At 33.4% G+C, this 25040-nt stretch overlaps 4 protein-coding genes across 4 annotated transcripts; 1 reads left to right on the forward strand and 3 right to left on the reverse strand.

Moving 5' to 3' along the window:
• Positions 1-6458: 6458 nt before the first annotated feature.
• On the reverse strand, positions 6459-7259 carry TRIADDRAFT_19533 (uncharacterized protein; the record flags this gene model as incomplete). The annotated part of the gene is made up of 1 exon (XM_002108473.1): positions 6459-7259. One exon carries the CDS (start codon positions 7257-7259, stop codon positions 6459-6461), a length of 801 nt encoding a protein of 266 aa, XP_002108509.1.
• Positions 7260-9453: 2194 nt separating this feature from the next.
• Positions 9454-12990, reverse strand: TRIADDRAFT_36909 (expressed hypothetical protein; the record flags this gene model as incomplete). The annotated part of the gene is made up of 9 exons (XM_002108474.1): positions 9454-9981; positions 10155-10253; positions 10345-10489; positions 10574-10696; positions 10805-11004; positions 11104-11222; positions 11337-11460; positions 11660-11795; positions 12932-12990. The coding sequence occupies 9 exons, from the start codon at positions 12988-12990 to the stop codon at positions 9817-9819; spliced, it is 1170 nt and encodes a 389-aa protein (XP_002108510.1). The 3' UTR covers positions 9454-9816.
• A 5797-nt stretch (positions 12991-18787) lies between these two features.
• Positions 18788-20302, forward strand: TRIADDRAFT_63470 (expressed hypothetical protein; the record flags this gene model as incomplete). Its single annotated transcript, XM_002107673.1, has 1 exon — positions 18788-20302. One exon carries the CDS (start codon positions 18788-18790, stop codon positions 19664-19666), a length of 879 nt encoding a protein of 292 aa, XP_002107709.1. The 3' UTR covers positions 19667-20302.
• Positions 20303-20853: 551 nt separating this feature from the next.
• TRIADDRAFT_51492 (uncharacterized protein) lies at positions 20854-24376 on the reverse strand (the record flags this gene model as incomplete). Its single annotated transcript, XM_002108475.1, has 8 exons — positions 20854-20877; positions 21765-21814; positions 21938-22046; positions 22124-22225; positions 22896-22941; positions 23067-23176; positions 24019-24099; positions 24344-24376. 8 exons carry the CDS (start codon positions 24374-24376, stop codon positions 20854-20856), a joined length of 555 nt encoding a protein of 184 aa, XP_002108511.1.
• Between the last annotated feature and the right edge of the window lie 664 nt (positions 24377-25040).

A 25040-nucleotide genomic window follows, 5' to 3' on the forward strand; every position in this document is an offset into this window, starting at 1 on the left:
CAAGATTAAACTGCAGTTAATTTCATTCTTATTTTAAAAGAAAGTCTATCTCGTTTGTACTCATCAAGATCGAAATAAACCAACATGTAGTTTAGTTATGTAGTAGGGAAAATCCTGACGAAAGTCATTTGGATCGATTCTGTATTTAAATGTGTGATTTGATGGTGCTCTATTTATTTCATACTAAATATCTTTACCTGATAATCTTCGATTGAAATTGGTGATATTTCCGTCTAGTGATGCGTCAACCAACTGCTTCTCTACTTGTTGACTATGTCGATCAAATAAAATTTTAATTTGAAATGCTTGCAGACTAATCTGACCAATTTATCACTTTATTAATTCGACCGTAATAACTCAAGTTAATTACAATCCACACCCTAATCTTTCTTTTTATTTCATGTGATTTAGGTCAAGATATTGGTTAATTTTGAGCTTAATGAAACCTGTCATTATCATCATCATTATAATGCCATATTCTCTTTTCTATTGACCAAGCAAAGATTGTTATTGGTTAGGGATAGTCTTTGTATTGACTTGGTGCCTGAAAGAAAACAACTCCTGGCATGGTTCTACACTTTACCGACAGCAATTTTATGGCTAAATTGTGGCCCTTTTGTTATACAGATTAGTCTCAGCAGGTACAGTGCAGGATATGTAAATGTATTGGTCATTTCTGATTCAATCGTGCTACAATATAACTGTCTAAAGATTGATTGATCATTTTATTCAAACACTAAGTGGCAAATTAGGATACCTAGGTAGCTCTATTGCAATGAAATAAGAGAGATAGAATAAAGTTAATTATTTATCTTGAATATTTCTAGGGAGTCGATCGCTATCGATGCAACATAATTAGTGCTCCAAGTAAAATATTGACAGTCTGTGAATGAAATTCTGCCTAAGGGTCCTATTACGCGATCTACTGCATGCCTGTGATTGGATCTACTTAGTATAAATCCCTTGTTATAGGCTGTAAGTAAAGCGAAATTCAAAGTACAGTATAAACTGTTCTTTCCATTCTACACGCAGTTTTCAGTTAAGAATGTAATTTAAACAGTTTATCTATGTAATATAACTGATAAATACGAAGATTTCTTAACACTATAATGAAATAAATCATTCATTAATCTTCTTAATAATAACATTTTTGGAGTATGGCAAGCGATATGAGTTATGCCAATTTATTGCTTTTTTGATGTTGATACTTTTAGACTGTTAAACCTTATTTACAAGAATAGATTACCTAGAACTGATGCTTTCAGAGTCAAATGCCTTAATTGATGCTACGTTAAATTTAATATTTCATAATTAAGCTACCACAATTTAGTTTTGCCTACTCCAAAGCTTATTCATGTACATGTTTCGCGATGAATTGTTAGTTTATGTCAGAAGATATGATTTTATGCAACAAAAATGTTTATAACAAAGTATTTTATCAATTTTACCTGAAACTAGATTGGAAACAATTTTTCTAATTAGATATACTGTATGTATAGATTTACAGCAATAAAGTAACAGATACGAAAATTGAATTAATTTTAGTTTTATTTATTAGTTCTATTAGTTAATGCTAGCTTTCTATCTTGAAAATACAGAGACTTAGTCCGATTGATTTTCAGTAACCTCATTGAAATCATTAGGATAGGAAAAGATATTTTGGGGTATATTTAGATAACAATAACGACTTATTTTGCAGATTTACTCTAAATTAGTGAATTTATTACCACAGTATCGTAATTTTGTTTAAACTGTTAATATAATTTTTCGTTGATCAACGCTGATATAGCTATAAACTGAACTTGAGCTAACTGATTCATATTGGCTTTTGAGCTAAAGGCCTGTCGATAATACAGATAACTATAGCAACACATTAAACTCTAGTTTATTAGCGTATGCGGCTATAAAAAGTGTGTTTATAGAACAATACCTTGACATTGGGTATCCAAAGCAGATGAAATCTCTCTCATGTAATAATTAATTAGTAGAGGACCATGGCTATAGCAAATTTAAAAACGAATTATTATAAAATGTTTGTCGTAATTGATAAATTCGTAGCTGTAGCAAAGACACATTGAGGTACAAATAGAAAATGCAGCCATCTAATACAGAGCTGAACTAACTAATTAACTAATCTAGACCTACAGTAACAAAGGAATATACTGTCATATAGAATACATTTCATTTCTCTGCTTAAAGAGTGAAGCAATAGGAATTAAATTAGCTAATTCATTAGTTGACTCTGATATGAAACAGAATTGATTGGACCTTCTAACTTAAGGCTTGTTGTTGTATTAAAAGTCTAAAGATCGAATTTGAAGTAACCAGGTGTATTTCTACGATGATATCGTGTTGGGCTATCGAAAGGGTATACGATAAGTTGAATACGGGTTTAGGAAACAAATGAATAATTCAGCTGAAGAACCTTTACACTAATCAGAATGGAATGCAATAATAACTCTGTAAGTAAGTAGTCAATAGGGTGACTGAATTACGTAAGTCTCCAATTCCAATTAAAAGTAAATAGCACAGATTTATCCGACGTAAGAAATTACAATTATTCGTATGTTCTTGACTTTTAGCGTACTTTATAACTAGATTAATTGATATGTATGGGTAATACCATTAATTGAATTTCTTTAGTCAGATTGATTTCCCAGGACATATATTTACTTTCATCTTTCCAGGTATAAAGAGCTTCTACGAACAGTCAACACAATCATGGGGAACAGCATAAAATTGATCTTGATTGATAAAGAAAGCCATCGATACTGATTTCTGATATCATAACTATATTATTACGATTCTTGGTTTAATAGTCTTATTCCAAAATAAGATAGATTAATAATTAATTAATGAATGATATGAATATAAAAGAATTTTAATTGCGATACCTTACTGAAGATAGTTCGCCTATTTTTACGAGTATCTTCAGTATGTAAATGGAATTGATTTTTATGTTTATTAACACAGCATATGAATTCTTAGCGTATAACTTGGAAATTTTTTATTTAGGAAAATAATGAACGTAGGACTGATTAATGGAAAATAATTTAACGAAGGTGATACTATTTACCCCAGAAGCAGCTTTTGTGCTATATTTTACCGATTTACTGGATTAATTTCCCAAATCAATAGTCTTTCTAATTTTTAGTGAATGAAGAGTTAGCATAAGGATAATGGCTAATAAAATAATTAAACTACTTTACAGCAAAGCTATTTATTCTATGAATACGAAATCTAGAAGAGACGATTTTAATGTTCAATTAACATTAGACATTAATTTTCCATCGTACCTGATAATGATCTAGACTCAATGAAAGAATTAACAGATGATAAATAAATAATAAATTATATTTTGATAAATAGAAATGATCTATTTTTTATCTAAGATTTGCAGGTAAAACTTATTTCCTTTGTCTTTCTAATACAGTTTATTTGTTTATTTATCAAATGGTAATCATTTCTATCCTTATTACCGAAAAACGTTTAGATGATTGATTAGTAAATAAAAAAATTTGTGTCACATTGAATCATAGATACTTAATTTCATAGGCATAATTAACAACAATCATTTATTAAAGCGAAGTAGACTTTTAATGTAACAGTCTTCTTTTACTTAATCTTGATCTTAATGTAATTAAGTCTCTCAGGAAATTTCTATTATAAGCTGAAGGTGTTTTTATTCTGGAGCATATTGATATATTTGAATAAAAAATTATCTAATTAAATGATGATTAAATCTATAGTATTATAATTTTTAAATTAATTTATACACAATTCATTTACCTAGCGACGATAATAACAATTTACCTTTTTTCTAGTCTATAAAATACTGTTACTAGTGTACGTGTATGCAAAATATAATCAACTTTTGCAATACGGTTATAGTAGCGTGTATTTAAACTATATACATTAATATATCAAAGGCTTTTGTTTTAATAGGTTCAGAAAGATAGCATTTGCTTGTTGTAGATAAATTTATAAATCTTCACAGGCTAAGATTGTTATGAGACCATCTTTATATCATAGGCAACTAGAGTATAGTTTGTCGACAAGGGACGACTTGGGTAAAGTGATTTTAGATAAATAATGATGTCTCGATTTATGTCAAATATAGAATTAATAGATCTCCGAGTTTCGCTTGTTTATAACTAAGAATTACAGATTGCTACAAGTACGTCCGTTCCCTAAATTCCAATTTACTTCCATTTAGATTGATTTATAAGGTTGATTATATAAGAGGAATCATGATAAATCATTAATTGAAAGCTTACTTAGAATTTGATATTTACTATTAATTCTAATTCCTAAATTTTGATTAAGATAGCTATACTTGAACTATCTCTTGTTGTATCTGCAGTATTTCGATATTGAATAGCATAGATATTGTTAGTAAGAGTATCCAAAGAATTAGAAGAAAGAGTTCATTGATTAGCTAACGGATGAGATTCAGATCATAAGGATAATAGTAAAGGAGTTTATGATATATATTCAAGTAAATCCACCCCAGAATTGATTTCAAGGGTAATTTTATTAAAATACTAGCAAAATAATTAATAAGAAATCTATATGAGAAATCAATTGAACATGGATTGAAGGTATTTGCTTGAAGATCTTTCTATCAAAGATAGGACTTCATTGATGCAAGATTTTGTCAGTAGAAATAGTCATTTATTAAGATAGATATTCAGAGTCTTGAGAAGTCTTTAATGTTAACGGCAGTCTAAATATTGGCTTTCTTTCCGGTATTGACTGATGTATCCGGAAATAGCGTTATAAATTTAAGGGAATATTATTGATATAGAGTCCACTTTACGCAATAATCGGTTTTTATAGTACTTCCAATTTTACTCAATTTTTGATGCTGGTTATATTTCCAAGTTTAGATCTTTTTGTTTTTAGATGCAAGATTCATAGTTTGATACGAAAATTTCTATATGAAGAAATTAATTAAATATGAAGTTGATCTTTGTTAGTAGCGTTGTCCAGGTAATAATGATTCATGATTTTACGACAAAGTAGTCGACGCATAATTTCCTAGATCGATTAAAAGATTTTGCACCATATTCTCGTGTTATCTATTAAACAACTTACGGATAATCTAGAATTAGTCTAGGCAAAATACAAAGTGCAATAATTCCTAAATATGCGTTGATCATTATAAGGCTTGGCTATAATTCTTATAGTCGTTGAAATATTAAAGCGGTATCGAATAATATTAATTTATGAAAGAAGATATCGGATATTTATTGCTGCAGTAACTTTTTGATCTAAAAATCAAGATAAATGCGTTATTTTCTCCGCGATAGCTTAATAATATGGATGGATATATGGATAAAGACAATGGCAGAAAAGAGAGTTTAGCCGAATGAAAACGTTGTAGAAAGTTAAGAACATAAACTTAGCGATGGAATATCTTTAAGACTATTTGCAATCATTCTTTAATGCTAAAGGCTCAATTACAGGGCATAAATAATATCCTACGTCAAGAGTATAGTTCTGTTGTACTTAAACACGCTTGTAGTAGATTTTATTCTTTTTATGATAGCACACTATAGTCCTACCTCTACGACGGAAGATATCAGAGTAAAAATTGGAAAATAAATGTTAAATTTTTATTAGCCGATCTCTTCAATAGTGTGTACAGTTGTAAAGTATTTAATTTATAAATGTGTAAAATTTATCGGATTAATTAATTTCCATTACTGCTACTGAAGAATTAACAGATTTATTTTTGCGATGTAACATATGGTTGTATTCCGAAGTATCAAGATAATTTTATGTAGTAGTGAAGCTAGATAAGGACTTATTATGCAAGATTGATGATAGATTCTTTTTTGAAACTGATACATTCTATCAATTACGTGTTTGACATCTGGCGTAGTTAAATGAAAAGAAAGAGACAATTGAATTAATCTCACCATAACAGTCATATTATCGCATCATCAATCATTTATTTACGATATTAGGACAAGATATTAATCGTATAACGATTATAATTAATATAGAGTAGCATTTTAAAAGATCATTTCTTTAATATCTTATTCTTTATGTAACAGTCAAATTGACAGATGGATACGATAACTAAAGACAACATTTACATGTTATCGAATGGTATCTGCCGTGATATTGAATTAAATTGGATTAGAAGATAGAAGCAAAGACAAACTGTTTTAATTTGCCAATTTTGTCAGTTTTATATAGGTAAAGTAACAAATTGTAATAAGGACACCTTCATCTAGTTATTTTTGTGATTTTCCATTGACGAAATATTAAAATTATTATGAAAAAATGTTTTCAGCAATACAAATGATTGCTGACTATAGTCAACATCTACTATTAGTTCAGGCTAAGAAAGAATATCTGCCCTCCTTTATAAGGCCAAACGTCGTCACAATGACATGTTCATAAATTCAGATATGCCTAAAATGACCTTTACATAAAATGCATTACTATTAACTTGCTTGCTCTTTAATAATGACTACTTTAGTTGTAGAATGGGTGCCTTTGCCTTCGTTATAGACAAGATCATGGAGTAAAATTAAAGCACATAAAATAGCAAGGCCCTGAATTACACAAACTGCGATGCCCATTCCTACAACACTGTTAAGAATAAATTGTGCGCTCAATCCAGAGCCGGTTGTGCAACCGTTGGTATAAATCACAGAATTACTAATACGGTCTTGACCGCATCGAGATTGTTGATTGATGCAACATGATGATGGGACTGGATTAGAATTTGTTGCGTTAGTTGCTGAAGTATTAGCCCACAACGAATTGGTATATTCAAGATGACTGTTGCCGCCACAACATTGGAATTGTCGTTGTAATCTATCCATTGCAGTAGTAATTGATTGACGATTTGGATCGCCATATTCATTAGTGGCGACATTAGTTAATCCTTGACCGATAGCAGAAGAAATTTGTGGACTATTGATAGCAGCAATAACAACGCCAGCGATTGACATGGCTAAAACGATAGCAGCAAAAACTACATAGACATATAATGGCTTAGAATTTCTCTTGAAAGCTCCACCACAACCCGAAAAGCCAGAGAAAATCATCATTACACAAGCGACAATGACCAAGATGGCTGATACAGTTACCGTTCGAATGTTGTTAGGCAATGCAGCTGCAATGTTGTCTGATTGAGATAGAATAATTGCCGCTGCAATGATGATTGATATACTGAATAAAATCATCACGATGGAGATAACTATAAGAAAAAATCGCGAACATATAGTACAGCAACCCATTTTGACTTCCTTAATGATTTTAGGATTACAATATATATAAATTTTTTTCGATACGATTCTACTCTTGATGAATTGAATGCTAAAACTGTTGCGATGATCAATCAGTGTTAGTAACAGGCGATCAGATCGGAGAAAGTGATTTTTAATTCTTGCTCAAAGTTGACACAGCACAAATGAATCACTCGGTCTATTACTTTCCAATATTAAGTATCATCTATTAATAGAGGACGATGATTGAATGATATCTAACGCATTCGATTCTTGGTGATAGGTTTTATAGGGTGAAGCATGCTAGTTTTGATAGAGTAGGGACTTGACCTTCTGCTTCCCTAGGTTTCCAAGCACGTGATTTTAACGGATGATTACTATTGATTTAGGTGATAAAAGTTGCTATGATACATAAAATAAATTTGTAAATTTATGCTCATATAAAGAATGTAAAATGCAATTATCCCAGTATTATCATAATGACAATAATCACTGCTATTCGATGATTAGGTTGATGAACTAATACTTATCATCTAGATGACGTCAAAAAAACAAAAACAAAATAGGAGAAGCTTAACTTGGAGATATTATTAAACGCGAAATGATGCAGAATGACTAATCTGTCCGGTTGAGTAAACAGTATTTACTTTCCTACACTTACAGATCAAAATGCATTTATGTCATTATATAACCTGTAATGAACTAATTTAGCATCGCTCCATGATATTACTGTTACGAAACAATTTGCTATTAATATTGATGATATTGATTGGTAAGTGCTCGAATGACAATACTTAATTCATATACTGAACTTACAAATTAACTTATTTAATTAATATTCCTTCCGTGGCTTCCTTCTAGGTAACCAACAACATCGACAAATATAACCATTGTCTAATTAAATTATGTGTTCCAGGTTCTTTGTCCGAAATAGCTATTGTATTGCGGCTATAGAGGGATGATTATAGTGATTAATACAGTAGTCTTTTTTTATGGCTATATCTGAATATTCTCTGTTAAAATACTCTCTTGATGATTTCTTTGTAAAGCAAAAAAGAAATTATTCAGATTAGCAGGAATAAAGATGTTGATGCATGCAAAATTCAGTAATTGATACGGTGAACAATACAAATTACTTTCATGTACTGCTACTTTGTTAAGATATCAGCGCAGAATATTATTTCACGACAGGATATTATGTTGATAATTATTAACAATCGTTATAGCACGATTGATAAAGGATAAGAATAAAGCTCGGCTTGAAAGTGATATTTATGATTCATTCATATTTAGATCATTAGTAGATAGGTGTGCAATTAAGCTTACAGTAGGATGTTATTTCTCTACTGTGCTATGATATCGTCAATAACGGTATCATCGGATGTCTCCTATTGATAACGTAGGCAGATGTAAAGCAATAGCTTGCTCTTTGCTATAAAATTTACTGAAAGTGCGAGATGTGATACTTTATCTGGTCAAGAAATTTAATTGTATTTATTAGTTCATGACGTAGAAACAGGTTATAGCGACAGACTATGCAACGTATAAAATAAAGCAAAAGTGATCATAGTCAGAAAATGAAAAGGAAGCGATTGAATTCAAAACTGAATCCGATGGTTTTAACAGCATAATTATTTTCTAACATTGAATTACGAAAACTATTCAACTGGGAATACTTAGAAAATAGGCGCTCAATTAATTAATAATAAAAGTTATTAACTAACCCTGTCTAAGCTTACGGAGAAAGCGATAGTTCCCAACCCTTGTTTAAATTGATAGGATTAGCAAGAACGGAGTCAATAGGCAAGGTTGAAGTACAAATTCTTCAAACATAAAGTATAATTTAATCGTAGATACAAGGGTAGATTTACAATGCTTCATTGATTAAAACTGAGGATCAAACGAATGTTACTTGCAACAACTACACGAACCCGTAAGGTAAAAAATAAGGGAATAATAATAATTAATACTTTCTTATACAGTAACTTAAATTTAAGTCTTTTGAAAGATTACATGTTGACGTCAAATCCTTTGCACGATTTCCTAAGAGTTCAACGGTAGTCTTGAAAACATATCACCAATAACTGAATAGTATTAACCGAATATACTTGTTTGTTCCATTCAAATTGTAATGATTCATGTAATCGCGCATATTTATACAATTTCATACTTCAAGCCTGGCACATTTGTAAAGACACACGTAATATTTAATTAAATCTCTTTATTAACTACATTCCACCGGAATGCGTTCTGGCACATACAACGATAATGACAAAAAATCATGATCAGACACCAGAAATTGGAGCGGTTCGTTATAATTATTATTATGTATAATAACAAAAAGGCTAATACCGAAGGGATTTTTAGTTCTTGCTGCCAGATTAATGAACTAATTAGCCATGAATAGCATTGATAATAACGTGTCATTAAAGCAAATAAGGATATCCTCTAGTTAAATATTAGAATAGCGTAAAAGTTTTAATACAACGCTACTTTTTATGACCATGTTACGCCTCAATCGCAGGGATCTAATAATTAACCGTGCTTGTAAGTTATTGGGTAAGTAGATTTAATTCTTGACCTTTGCAAAGCCGACTCTGTTTTTGGCCATGTCGAATTCAGTGTAATATTGACCGATAAAAACATCACCAAGAATCCACAATGGTCCTCTTGGTTTTGGTATATCAATACCAGTAAATCCACTAAGGCAGACATCCAACCCCAATGAGCTTACCTGAAAGATATCGAGCACATTTTAAAGGAATAAATCGGATTAATTTCAGCCCAGTACTACTAAGGCGGTACTTCAAATAATCTAATGGAGGTGTGCTTTCGTACATCTAATGATGTAAGCATTTCCGGACAATATTAAGCAAATTATCCTACAGTTAATTAAATTTATAATACCTTGAGAACGTATTGTTTTCCGGTCAGTGTAAACTTTTTACCGCCAAGAGTAAACGTAATAGGTGGCAAGCTGGAGATTTTTGAGCAATCAATGGTATACTAAACACATTTAAACAATATGAGTGGCGGTCAATCATCACAGTCAATTTAGAATGTTTAATCAGATAAATTTAAAATCTCTGATATTTACCTCTCCATTGAGAAGTGGAGTTGCTCCAATCAAAGTTTGGATTTTATTGACCTCAGCTGTTGGACCAGCAAGTAGTGAGGTACCGGTATCTGCAATCGCCTGGCAACCGCCTTTGCAGAAGCTACCTTTTCCCTTTACACTAATACTATAGCATTGAGCCAAAAAGTAGACATGGGTTTACTTCAACTATTCATTGATATGCTTACCAAATTCAGAATATATAACTTACCCATCCATTTTAAACTGCCAGTAGCCCTTTTTCGTTACTGGAAGGTATGTAAAATTTCCAGAATAGTGCTTGGAATCGGATCCACCTAGGATTAATTCCCCACCAGGTTTGGCACCTTCTTTTCTACATTTAATAGTTTTTAGAACAAATTTATTGATAAGGAACATTTCGCATTCTTGTTATCAAAAGCCAAACGTATTTGTATATCAGTTTATAGACAGTGATCCAAACCTATTTAAATAGAAGGAGAATACTGATTTTCCAACTTGTTTTTGCGCCATGATGTTATTGAATACTGGTGGCACACCATCAACTGCAATTTCTTGATAGCCCATACCCAAGATACCGTCAAACTGAGCAGCAACAAACGTCAGACCGGGCTCACTAACTGCTTCGGCGAAACCTTGATTCTTGACACTGACGCCCTGGATCTAATACAGACATTTTTGAAAAGCAAGTGTAGAATGTGGTTAGATAATTATTTTACAAATTAGCAAATGCTATTCTACCACTAGGATATTTTCACTTACTCTGACGGTGTCTACACTAAGGAATCCAGTTAAACTGCCAGTTCCGTATCGGATCGAAAATTTGGTACTATTCTTTTTGTAAGTGCTGGATTTACTATGATCATACTTACTGTGGAACACTGGAATTATGGATAGATAAATACTAATTAAACATGATGTCGTACCCAATTAAAAGCCCATTTATACAACAACATGCGGTATAGCTAATACGATAAACAGTTCATTCAACTTACAGCAAGCGATATTCAGGAACGAGCACTTGGATGATGGAACCCACAAATTGGACGAACCAGTATCAAAGAGAACTTTAAATTTTTGTGGAGGAGTACCAATAGAGATTTCACCGTAATATTGTGCCTAAAGATAATGGATTGCAATATTTAGATAGCTTGATCGCAATTATATCTATAACATCTATTCCCAAGCAGTAGCTATAGATGATAATCGTATACTACTGTAGTACCGATGATATACTTTGCATAATGTTTTTCTAGTTGATATTTTTGTATATTAATATTATTCCTCAATTACTATAGGATTAAAATTAGAAACGTACGTCCAGGTAGTTATTCAACATTTCTGTAGCATTTCGCGAAGCTCCTAATTCATACTTCTCACTGAGCATGGACGACGTTATTCCGACTTCAGCCAAATGCTCACGTGGAGTCTTTTTGAATTTGTACAGTGGAACCCTGTTATTGTAAAATATTTAAGACAGTAATCAATTGAATGCGATCATTATCGCTGCAATATAATCCACTATCAAAGTGCAGTATGTACTCGCAACTTGCGGTATGAGGTGAGCTAGTTCGCTATTGTTGTGTCATTATACGTACAGTATAGTAAAACGGGATTGACGTTGCTGTCTTGGTAAAAACTACTCATTACAGTCTCCATCATTTTGTAACAAAAATTGGTCAACTGAAATGTTACTAGGAAGGAGATTTGATGCATGCACTACTCTAAAGCAACTGCAAAATGTATTGTAATTTTGCCAGGAACACAATTAGTATTTCATTTTATTAGTATTAGTATGTTTACTCGTATATTAGTTTCAACATTTCCGACAATGCTATATCACGTATGCGTCTATTCTTTCAGTGAGATAGAATGGAAAGCGCGATTGCTTCCAAGATTATCGGTTTCATTGATGTTTAGCGATCAATATTAGCTTGAATAAAACAAGATCAACAACTACTGTCGGTATACGAAAGTTCTCACTGCCGACTGTTTCTGAACAATGCACGCATTACGTCTGTTTCTATTCTACAAGGTAGTCATGTGCGATACAGTCTATTAGTGATTTGTTGCATGGAAAATAGGTATCCTCGCCAAATAGAATGATGTATAGAGAGATAAATTACATGAGTAACTATCCCGCAGTAGTATTAGGACAAAAGGCGGACATGACTTTGATATTAACAGATGCGGTCAAAAGCCAATATCCGTAGCCGTCCCTGTTTAAAACCTAACGAATAGAATACAGTATTATACGCACGAGGATAATATGGATAGTAATTTGGAAAGCTACTCGTCGTCTCAATGCTTATTGCAAACTAAGGACATGACAAGCATGAAAACTATTTCTTAATATCCATGAATACAGCATTATTTCAGCACAGATCATGTCCTAACTCGTCATCACTCCATCTTTTCTTCATTAATTGTATGATGCAATGAATTGACATCCATTGAGTACGACACGTTGAAAAGAAAGCTGCTCATGATCGAGTTTTAGTCTCTACCTAACATATACATTGCTATTCTCTGATTGAATTTGAGCTACACAGAAGTGAATGATATCATAAAACACATTTGACTCCATTACCTGACCAAGGCATCCGAGGAAATTAGGAATAAAGCAGCAATGACAAGCAAAAACTTCATCTTGATTGCTGGCGTTCGTTTATTTAGAGTAGTGTTGCAATTAAAAGAAATTCAGTGTGCAGCAACGTTGATATACAGTACTGTACACTACTTTTACAGTAGTGTACCGTACCGGCTTGTGCTATACTGTACGTGACTGGCTTGCGCCTGCGGGTACAGTACGCACCAAGATAAATAATAATAAAATACTGTACAGTACAGTACAGTACTGTATAGCGTTGCTGTTCTACCTGTACAGTGTACAGTACATACTGTATGTATGACGTACTGTACTGTAGCGGAGAATCTTATGAGGATCTTGTGACTGAACAATATTCAATCACGTGGGTCTCGTCGTACGCGTAACGACGTCGAGAAATGAATGACGTCATGCATAAGAAAGCATTGTATCAGACTACCGGTAGTGTTAAGACTAATTTTGAAGTTAGTACTGTACACTTGTAGTGTACTGTATAGTACTGTACAGTACAGTACAGTACTAACCAGGTCTAACGAAAAAATGCTGCCACCTACAGTACAGTACTGTAAAGGACTGTACTGTACTGTACTGTACAGTGTACAGTGTACAGTATTGCATCGAAGATACTGTACAGTAGGACTCTGAGTCAACGTTGGACTCATGGAGTGCTCCTGTACTGTACTGTACTGTACACTGACCGTCCCTCGGACAGACAGAGTTCTATTACCAAGTGAAGGCGTAAACATCGAAAAAGACTACATTATCGGGTATAAATCATCTACTGTATGTCTATTTTTGAAATCACTGGTACTAATTTAAATAGCATTTACGGTTATGTATAAATTTCTTTAAGTAGAACTTTGTAATCGATAATAAGATTCAATATAATGTTACTTAATTGACAAAACATCAGTCCATTCAAAATCGACCTCTTGTATACTAAAGTACTCCCATAACGAAGTGTTTGGTACAGTACAGTACTGTACACTGCAATATTTGGACGAGATGAGGCTGAACATATCTGTCCGTCCAATAGCTACTGTACAGCGTACACTGTACAGTACTGTACTGTACAGTGCTCAAGAGTCTCTGCTAAAACCCTACAGTACAGTACAGTTGTACAGTACGGTATAGTACAGTATACTGTACACTGTACACTGTACAGTACAGTACAGTACAGACGTACTGTGCACCAATGATTGATATCACGTGATAGCTGCCTACAATAAGTACAAATTATAATAGATAAATTCATATTCTGTCCGGTAGTAGCCTCCTTCTGTGTACTGTGTAGTGTGTAGTGTGTATGTCTCTCCAACGTTCTACCTATTTGCGTCCATTCTCAATCTACAAATAAACCTGCTCTTCATCCTCTCATCATCTTCAACATTAACCATTGTGTATTTCAAGAAATCATATTACATATAGAATACGGTCTAGGACAATTGGACGCGGATAATGACCGCTGTACAATGTAGTAAATGGAAAACAATATCAATACAGATTTGATATTACCAGGGTGGATTGAACACTTTGCAGCGTTCAATCCTATACTGTACAACGTCAAATTAATCCAATGCAGTAAAGTATCTCTTATACAGCGTAAAATTAATTTAATGCGATAAATTATCCGGTTTGGATACAAAAAACGTAATATGTTTTCTATTGAGTTCAAAGTTGTCTTCACTACAGCTAAATACTAACTGTAAATATTACTGTATGGAAGCGTAGTTTGCGTACTACTTAGCTACAGTAATAGTAAACAATGTTCATACGGTACATGTATATCGAATAACCCTATCCATGTTTATGAATTAAATTAAATTACTGTATGATATAGCGCGCAAAATATACTGTACAGTTGTTACGCGTATATGACAAAATACAATCTTATGAATAATGTTTGCAATGCATACAGCCAGCCAAGTATGTATGTAAATCTGGAACTAAAATGACGGTGTAAACTATTTCAATGCCCGGTTGCTAATGACTATTGCGGATCTGAATTATCATTTTTCTTCTGGAGGGTACTAACTAATATTGTAAAGCAAACAAGGGTGTCGAGGGGGCGACGTCATTTTCGTTGCAAAGTGATGCTTTATATTTTTAGTGCATAAACCGTTTTAGACTTTTAATTACTTACTTAAATAAAGATAATAGTCATAGTGAGGATAAGACATAAGCTTATGTATGTACAGTGTATTTACCAAGTCTCTATATGTATTACTGACAGTAAATGTATGTATTATTGCTATGTACAGTATTACCGTAAATTTTGCATAAACAGTTGTAACAAAGTTTAGTAAACGTGTCTGTAAAGTTAATTTATACAAGTAAACGATCTATATGGCTGGTAATTACTAGTAAGGCATTAGACGTAGTTGTCTCGGATTGACTATCATGTTTAGAACATGATAAGATAGTTACAAACACTTACAATACATGCTGTTACATGCTGTACATACCAGAATACTCATTATACTAACAAATTATGTGGTTACAATGTACTGTATAAGCCAACAAATTACAATGATCCGTTTGATTTATCCCCTGGATATTATTGTGTGTGAGCGTATCGATAATTAATAGGTTATAGATTGACTTGAAATTATTCAATTTCAGCGATTTTATAAAATAAGTTTTGTCAGATGTACTTGTCTTTATTAGACTGCTCTTTAATCGTATTTGTGTAATTCAAGCAGTCAGGCGTAGGTTCTAATTTGCAAGTTTTTAGTTTTTACGTTCAGACGCATAGTATTGACTTCACAATCCATAATTATACATATCCAAGCAGGATTCGAGAAAAATTAGCAAGTCAAACTTTAATCTGCTCTTATTGATAAAATAGAAGCGTAAAACAGTGCTAGTATGTGTATCTGTAGATGCGTTAAAGCAAATGATGATTACTTTATTAATTTTCTATCATTTTAAACTATTACATGTTCAAGATCTTCGTTAGCTTAGCCGTAGCTCTAATGTATGTGCCTGATCGTATAACATGATTTCTCCATCATTAGTGCTTCATTATTTTTTAAGATTTAATCATGTAATGCTCTTAGAACGCTCCTAACTCGTTATTTTATAATTTCGCTTACCGTTAACATTTTTAATTGTAATTTTAAATACAATTTATATTTATTATTAGCCGTAACGATCAACAACTGCAGCAAGTGCCGGTATCCAATTCAAATCCATATTTAGTGAATTATTTAAAGCATATTCATAATATTGCATAATATGAAATTTTATCACCTATAGTATTGTAGATCTGTAAATGTTTACAATGTGGCACTGAGATATGGTCAATTAGGTATTTTCCACATGCTGATAATGTTTTTAGCTCAAAGCAAGGTGTACGATGACAGAGAGCCTAGATTTTTACTTTATAGAGGCACCTTCTATGCTATTGCAATACATTCTTTACTTAGTTATACGCTGTATCATGGACTACTAGATGCACTAGATATATTTTAATAGTCCGTGGCTGTATATACTGTAAGATGACAATGTGGTGACATTAGTAATGGCTACAGTCAATATGTAACTTCAAATTAGTATAATTCGATCACTGGAAATTGGGTCCGATCATTAAAGATAAATTTGAGTTACGGAGTATTTACTTTAGAGTTTATACTTTGCTTGTAGCTTTTATGAGCTGAAATTATTGTCGATGTTTATGATTATCCCTTAAAGAGTGAAGTCGGTGATTCACGGATCAAACGTTGCAATACTGCTATTCTTTGCAATGTTTGCATAAGAAATTATAATTCCTAATTATGCAATAAGGAACTGTTGCTATGCACAATTATACCTGCTTTATTCAACTGCGGGCATATCAATGCTATGGCCTACTTTAAGATTCCAAATACTGTAAATCTGATAGAAGCATAATCTTTTTTGAATTTCCGGAGATACACCTAAAGCTACACCTTGGTTGCGAAAATTGCATGATATTGCTACATGTATTCTTGAGCACTGTAGCATTTTGTCTCACAGCTATAAATATGTTTACTTACAATAGCGTACACGCCTTATTCTTGGCATCGTTTGCAGACATTGACTGTACTTATATATACGATTATATATAATTTTAATATATTTATAAAGCCGTTCCAAGGTTAACTATTCGTGGTTGACATCACTCGATACTGTTTAGGAAAACACATATGTTTGGGGTGGTTGTGCCTGGTACACTATTGTACACTGTACAGTATAGTACTCCAATTAGTCCAATAGCCTGTTATGATCGGCAGCTCTGCAAGATTTCATCATTTTCGGCTATTGTACTAGATTCCTAATCAACTTCTTACAACATCAAAGTATCAAATTACGGGAATACATAAATTTACTGTTAGTATTGCTAATAAGATTACTGATAGTATGGCTGATAGCTCATCACTGAGTTAGCAGGCCGTGTAGCTCGGTGCCGGTACCGATACTCATTTCATGCCACTTGTGAATGTCGTATATGGTGCGCCGGGTAAATAAATAAGTACAGTACTGTACAAGGCAAATTGGTCATGCCGTTGGCTTTCATTTTTTACAAAATCAATTTGCAATTTTACGACATCGTGTACTGTAGAAAGAAGCACCATCAAACCAGGGATCTTTCTCTGTCAGAAGTCCCTGATGTTGATAGATTATGTTAAGTACTTGTCGTACATTTGTAATACGTACCGAACCGAACTACGTACACTGCTGTATGTTACCATTAATACGCATTCTTACTGTATTCATTATGTATAAATAGCCCTGCCTAATTTACAATAAAGACCTTCTTACAAACACGTTACACCTGACCAAACTTGGCTACGCCGTGACATGGAGTTGGTGTATCCTACAGTATACAAAGTCTACAACAGTTAACTCCCAGTTTATGTGTTTTTAAATTTAATTTATTTATTAACAATAAATAATGTTACATCATACAGAGTTTACCGATGTTGGGAGAATCATTGGTGGAGTGTGTTTACTGTGCTGTACTGTAGAGGACAGTTAAAAGGTTCATCAAGTGCAGCAGAGGCACTGTGCTGTACAGTTTCAGTATGTACAGTATGTATAGTAATATAGTATACAGTACATCGCAATTGGATAGTCAGTGCAATCTGCCTGGTACTGTCTATACGATAGATGATGGTGTTTATTTTAAAATTTGTTAATAATTTTAAATATTTATTTACAACATGGACCTCTAGAATGATAGAATCATACTGAGCATTGAAGTACAGTACTAGAGAGTAGAATAATAGTATTGTAAAGTTCCGTACGCCTTCGTACGGTAACCGTAGCGTACGTTACCGACCACTACAGTCTGAGTCCCTGGTCTACAGTGCATGACTGCCCAGTACGACCAGATACTACTGTACTTTCCATACTGTACAGTACTGTACTGTACTGTACATTGTCTAGGAGTATACAGTACAATGCACTGTACACCATGACATGGAGTAGCATCAAGGTACTGTAACTATGGACACGTTTACAGTAAAGGGTCAAAGGTTTTCATTGTCGAGAGGCGTGGAAATAGATGACTAAGCAATAGTACTGTAAGGTATTGTACGGAAAGCGTCCCCAGCGTTTCTCAGCCATACAGACGTATACAATCAATACGAATCAATCTTTACGGTGGGGTCAATGCTTGCCTCAACTTGATACTGTAAATCTGGAGCCATGGACGGTAGAAGGAAGTCTATTTAAAGTCCAGATTTCCAAGGCTAATCGGCATGTGGCATTGAGATTCTCTAGCGTCGCATAGTTTACGCAGTATCGCATTGTTCTAGCGTTGTTATATTCAACTTGTTATTATCATCACCTTCCGTCAAGTTCAAAAGATTCAAAATGGCAAAAGTAGCAATTGTAACTGGATGCTCATCTGGAATTGGCCTTAAATCGGCTATCACCCTTGCAAAAGATCCTGCATACAAAGTCTATGCAACCATGCGTAACTTGGCAAAGAAAGCCACCTTAGCTGAAGAAGCTGGCAAAAACTTAGATAAGAGTCTGTTTATTCGGGAAATGGATGTTTCATCGGATAGCAGTGTCGAAAAAGCGGTTAAAGACATCATTGCTGCCGAGGGTAGAGTTGATGTTGTTATCAACAATGCTGGTCAAGGTTTATTTCACCCTAATGAAACACTACCAATGGAAGTTGCTGAAAGTATCATGAACTGTAACTTTCTGGGTACTGTTCGTGTTTGCAAAGCTGTTTTGCCCACAATGAAGAAACAAAGATCAGGTCATATCATCAACGTTAGCAGCCTTGGTGGATGTATCGCTGTTCCTTTCAATGCGGTCTACTGCGCTTCCAAATTTGCTATGGATGGCTACAGTGAAGCTCTGGCACCTGAATTGCGCCGTTTCAATGTCAACGTATCGGTCGTATGTCCAGGGCCAGTTAGCACCAGCTTCGTTGATAATGTTAAGGCTATGAACCAAGAAAAGGATCTCGACATGTTTGAAGCTGAACCAGAAACGAAAGAAATTATCCAGACCGTATTTACTACCATGTTTAATCGTTTCTCGCATTTAGGACAGACCCCTCAAGATATTGCTGATGTTATTGTTGCCTTGATGAAGGAAGAGAAGCCAAGATATAGGGTTGCAACTAGTGAAGGTCTGACAAAGTACATTGATTTGAAATTCAAAGATAGTTCTGGTGATGACATAATCAAGCTTTCCTACGATAATTATGTCTGCGGAAAAGCACCCACCTCCTAAAAAGTTGGCTGGATACCCCAAAACATCGAACCTCCTTCATGTGGCACATCACCACACATCAATCCATTATGGTTTCTTCGCTACGTTGGCTTGTTCCTCGTAGTTTATAAATCGAAATAGATTAGCGCCTAAATTTAAAGTAAACATTACTACTGCCTTTTGCATTTCCTTACTTTGATACGGGAGTTATCAGTACAAGTACCGTGCTATTTTATTTTTCCTTCAGATAACACACTTTCAAATGAATAAATGCATTAACACCCATGAATCTATTCTATTTTTGGCTGTTGTATCACGATTAAACTCGTGACTTATCAATCTTACAATTGCTCGCAATGCTGTGAAGATTGTGAAATATAGCACTAGTATCATTGTACAAATATGTATAACTGTCGTAAGTGCAAACAGCGACTGACATTTGAATCGAAGTCGTTTATCAGCAGAACTCCTGTAGCCTCTTAGTGTTGTAGTATCAATTCTTGACATTAGATTCTGAGGAACTGCTGTAAACTGCGTACCATCAACCAAATTTTTGAAGGCTTGATCATTTCCTGTTATTAATTAGCGTAGTATACTAATTAACTATAGCCCTATTTACAAATTTAACGTAATAAAGCATAAGCGATGCTTGGAAACTAAAAAAATGTGGTATTGCTTGTTGCATGATCAGTTAACTACTTCATATTCTACAATTTTGTCCATGACGCGATATCGAATTAATTTAAAGCCTACTTAATTAGATTTCTATCAAGTTTATTACATCTAATTCAGTAGCCAGTGTTACGAGCAAAGTAAATTAGCCAAAATCATTTGGAAATATACTCGTATATCTGTATTTGAGCGTATACCGATTGTGTAATAGCAGTAGTACTCATCGCTAAATCAAATACAAAATTTGAGAATGCGAGGATGCAGCACATAATTAGACATTCTACGGTAGTTAAAGGTAAACTAGTTGTTAACACGATCCGCATCCAAAATTGATCATTGCCAATTTACAGAAGTGGATTTTCAACATGCGCAATTCCATCATAGTTAGACTAGTACTCAGTAAATTCACCAATTATACGCGCTTTATTTTATGGCATTGCAAATCTTAATGCTTACTAAAACAGGATATAACTCAATTTTTAAATTGGTATTAACAATAATAATACATTGTACGAATATAGTACGCTTATGTATAGTTATGCTTCTTGTAATGACCCTTTCTATAATTATAATTAATACACGTATTACATAGACAACTGATTCCATCAACGATATCTTTGCTCTGTAATATTGATAAGTGATAATATATGTTTAAAACATTCTTGGATCCTTTAAATTTAATTTATAATTAATTTCAGTCAGTATTTTTATACAATTTAAAGATGCTTTCATACACTAATATCTTTAATGTATTATTTAGTAACAGTAAGAATAACAGGTGCTTTAAGGTATGATTTCAACTGCCAGTAAATTTTATTAGAGAAAAAAGAATTACATTTCAAGTTATTAATACAACTTTTATATCTCATATACTGTATTAACCTTAAGCATACCAATGCAGGAAACGACCATCCTTATACCTTATTATGTACATAATAATATAGAAGTGTCGAATATTGTAAATTACTGTAAATAATGCTGTTTTTCATACATGTATTTCCATTTTTCCTCAGATAAGAAATTTTAGACGGACCTTTACCGTTTAGGATGGCTGACCTCCAGTTTTACTCAACTAACAGTTAAATGGTAATGAACGGGCCCAGTTAGAAATAGTATAAAAAATATTTTGAATCAGCTTTAAGCAATTGATAACATAATCTATACTTACGTGCTAGATTGATGAGTACGGTATTCCCGTTAAGCGACGTCATGTGAAAGAATAACAAAGTTGATATTAATAACAGTTTCTTAACTCAACGGAAACTCATACGTGAATATGATTTTTTACACGTTGAGCTACACTATAGTTACTGTGCAAAGCTGAAAATTACTTAAGAGACGATACGTGCAATTATGACTCCGTTAACTACTAGAAACAAAAATGCTATCTTCAGTACAGTATAATGTGGAGTTGCGAATACCACTCATTAAATTGTATAATTGATACCTTTATTATATCTACCCAGTTCCATCCTCGAGGTCTTTCGTCATTTAAGACTGTTAACAATTAGATAGATGTAAAAATACCTTTACGGAACGTGGCAATCATATGAATTGGAAAGTTCGTACTGTAAGTTAATAACTATTGAGATCCGGATAGAATACTAAGTTCATACTTACAGCCTCTGTCCGCTAATCTCCGCTTCTGCTGCTTTGATAGATGTTCTTTTTTGTCCTTTACAGTAGTGGTTGATTTCACTTGGTCAGACTCATGTTTATTCCCCTCAGACTAGAAGCATTTATGAATTCATCACAAGTTATTAATAATACTGGTGATTAACAGTTTCTTTAATTAAACATTATTACTTCTTGTTGATTGCTTTCCTGAACTACTATTAACTCATCCAGATGTTCCTTGATCCATTCAAATAATGTATACGTTAAAGCCGATCCGATTAATTCTTGAGACTATTGTAAAAAATAGATAGATGGCAAAATAAGATTGATGGTTATTACTGGTATAATAAAAGTTTAAGTAATCCTCTTATATGTTAGTAAATTTTCAGTTTTCAATTCAATTAATATTGAAGTCAGGTCATTAATTGGAAACAGTGGCCATGGACAGTTTCAGAATAACATTTAGAATTAATGCAGTAATATAAAGATGCTTGCTCATTTGCAATCAATACTGTAGAAGTTGAGCTGCTATTCGCAAGATCTTTTTTGTGGTATGATTGAATTTTCGAAAGGATAGTGAAAATAACTCCATTAAGATAAGGATGTTTGATCGTTAATATGGTATATGATTAATCAATAAATAATTCTTTCCTGGAAAGATTTTTGATTTACGTTTTGAGGTAGAATAGAACCATACATCTATTCATGTACTTTATTTTTCAATCAAAATACGATAAATTAAGTTTCGTTATTGTATTTCATCTTAATTTTGTAGCATTGCAATTTACACTCATTATGCAATGACGACTTTAGATATCAAAATCTTTATGACTTTAAATAGAACAAGGAATGTACTTATGGTACTATCACACAACCGAAATCAAACAGCGTTTAATTAAAATTATAAACTTAACATTATTATCGTTATCAGTGTCGAGAGTCTACAGAAATATTACGTTACCTCCAGCAGTAATCTGTCGACGATTGACTTTTTTTGTGTAGAGTTTCTGTAGTTAGATAATGATATGTGTAAATTTGCATTCTGATATGGCTTTACGGGCATATTACAGAATCGACGGAATTGCTAATTTATTGAATATTTCACATGGAAATTGCTATTGAAAGAACTTACAGGTGATTATTATAAAATGCATCTAAATTGAATTCGGGAAGAGCGTCGGGATAATTTTCAGTCCATATAATATGAACTAAGAATGATTTTGGGCTTCCTTCATCTCCAAACTATATTAAAATGAAATGAGATACAGTTAAGTTCCAATAAAGATTTGCAGTAGTGATCTCTACAGGGAATCAATACAACTGAAATGTTGTCATCTGTGAAATAGTTCGCTATCCATTCATGATTTACACGAATTTGCTCAATGGCCGATACTGAAATATCAGCGTTATTAGGCTACTGTTAGAACAGTTTGTAATTCATTTCCAAATTTTAAAGTGTTGGTAAGGTGTCCGCTGTAAATTTTTTACTGATAGCTATTAATACGAATGACAGTATAGGCTATATACTAGTATACGTATATAGGAGAACTGATTGAATAGTTAAGCATACGCGTATACTATATCTTGGGTCAGACTGCATGCAATCTACTTGTATACCACCTAAATTGCGTGATCAGATTCAGATTTAGTACACAATCTGACGTCTAAGCAAACGTGAATATTCATCGTTTTATATTACCACACGTCTATATGCTACATATTCTGTAAGAGTATAATGACTATAACGCAAGTCAATATATCAATGTACGTATTGCAGATAGCATAAGTGTCATATCTAATAAAATACTACACTATTTTTAACCAAATGCTCAGATCTTTTGTAGAAAAAAGGCTCTGATTTTAGATACTCGTATACTATCCAATCACAGTGTCATAATCTGATGACTAGTACTGCTATGCTAATACCAATACAGTATTTGCTACTTTTGCTGTATGAATATCAACGATCCAATGCTCTTTTCATGAATTGACGCGTTATTGATTTTATAATTATTATTATACGATATTAATCGTATGATTATAACTTTGATGAGTTTACTTCCTAAAATTAGTTGTTAGCGAACCATGAAGGAAAATCGTTGATCGGATATTTTCTTGAAATTTTCATCGGATTCGTAAATCGAGCATAAAACTTCAGCTTCCTCCTACGGTAATAAATATACAATGAATTGTATGTAGACGTTTAGAGAGCCAGTAATAGATTGACCGGAGTCCTGATTATACAGTATATCTATATACTACTAGTCATGACAATATAATGTATTATATGTCGTAGTACTGTAATTGATTAAAATTACGTTAATATCCACGAGATCTACTGTACATTACCCATGTTTATCAAGGCAATACTAGAAAAAGGAATAGATCCCCATTCCCAAATTTCTTTACCGTTTGTGATTCTTGATAGTCTATCTCTTCCATTTTAAGACCAAACAGGGCAAGCTGGTTAGTGACTATCGACTGATGAATGTTAGTTGTAATATACACTAATTTTGGGCTGTATATGATCACCAGAGAAACTCAATTAACCCAGATAAAATGTAGGAGAGGAGTCCATACCATGAGTTTGCGAGACGAGCAGATCAAATGTGGACGTAAGCGTTGATGCATTCGGCTTGATGCTCTTGATGCTTGAGGTCTCTTAGCTCACTGGATTGTCAACACGCTACAGTACACTGTCAGTACAGTACAGTACAGAAGCCTGCGGAGGAGATACTGTACAGTACTAAGGTTTGGACCAGACCAGATGATGAAGACCTGTACAGTACAGTACAGTACACTGTACAGTACAGAAGCCTGCGGAGGAGATACTGTACACTGTACAGTACTAGGGTTTGGACCAGACCAGATGATGAAGACCTGTACAGTGTACAGTACAGAAGCCTGCGGTGGAGATACTGTACTGTACACTGTACTAGGGTTTGGACCAGACCAGAGGATGATGACCTGTACTGTACACTTGTACAGTGCAGTACAGGACAGTACTGTACAGAAGCCTGCAGAGGAGATACTGTACTGTACTGTACACTGTACCGGGATCCGGACCGGATCAGATCATGAAGACCTCTACTGTACAGTGTACAGT

The sequence above is a fragment of the Trichoplax adhaerens genome, genomic scaffold (assembly GCF_000150275.1).
Source record: "Trichoplax adhaerens TRIADscaffold_1 genomic scaffold, whole genome shotgun sequence".
NCBI lineage: Eukaryota > Metazoa > Placozoa > Uniplacotomia > Trichoplacea > Trichoplacidae > Trichoplax > Trichoplax adhaerens.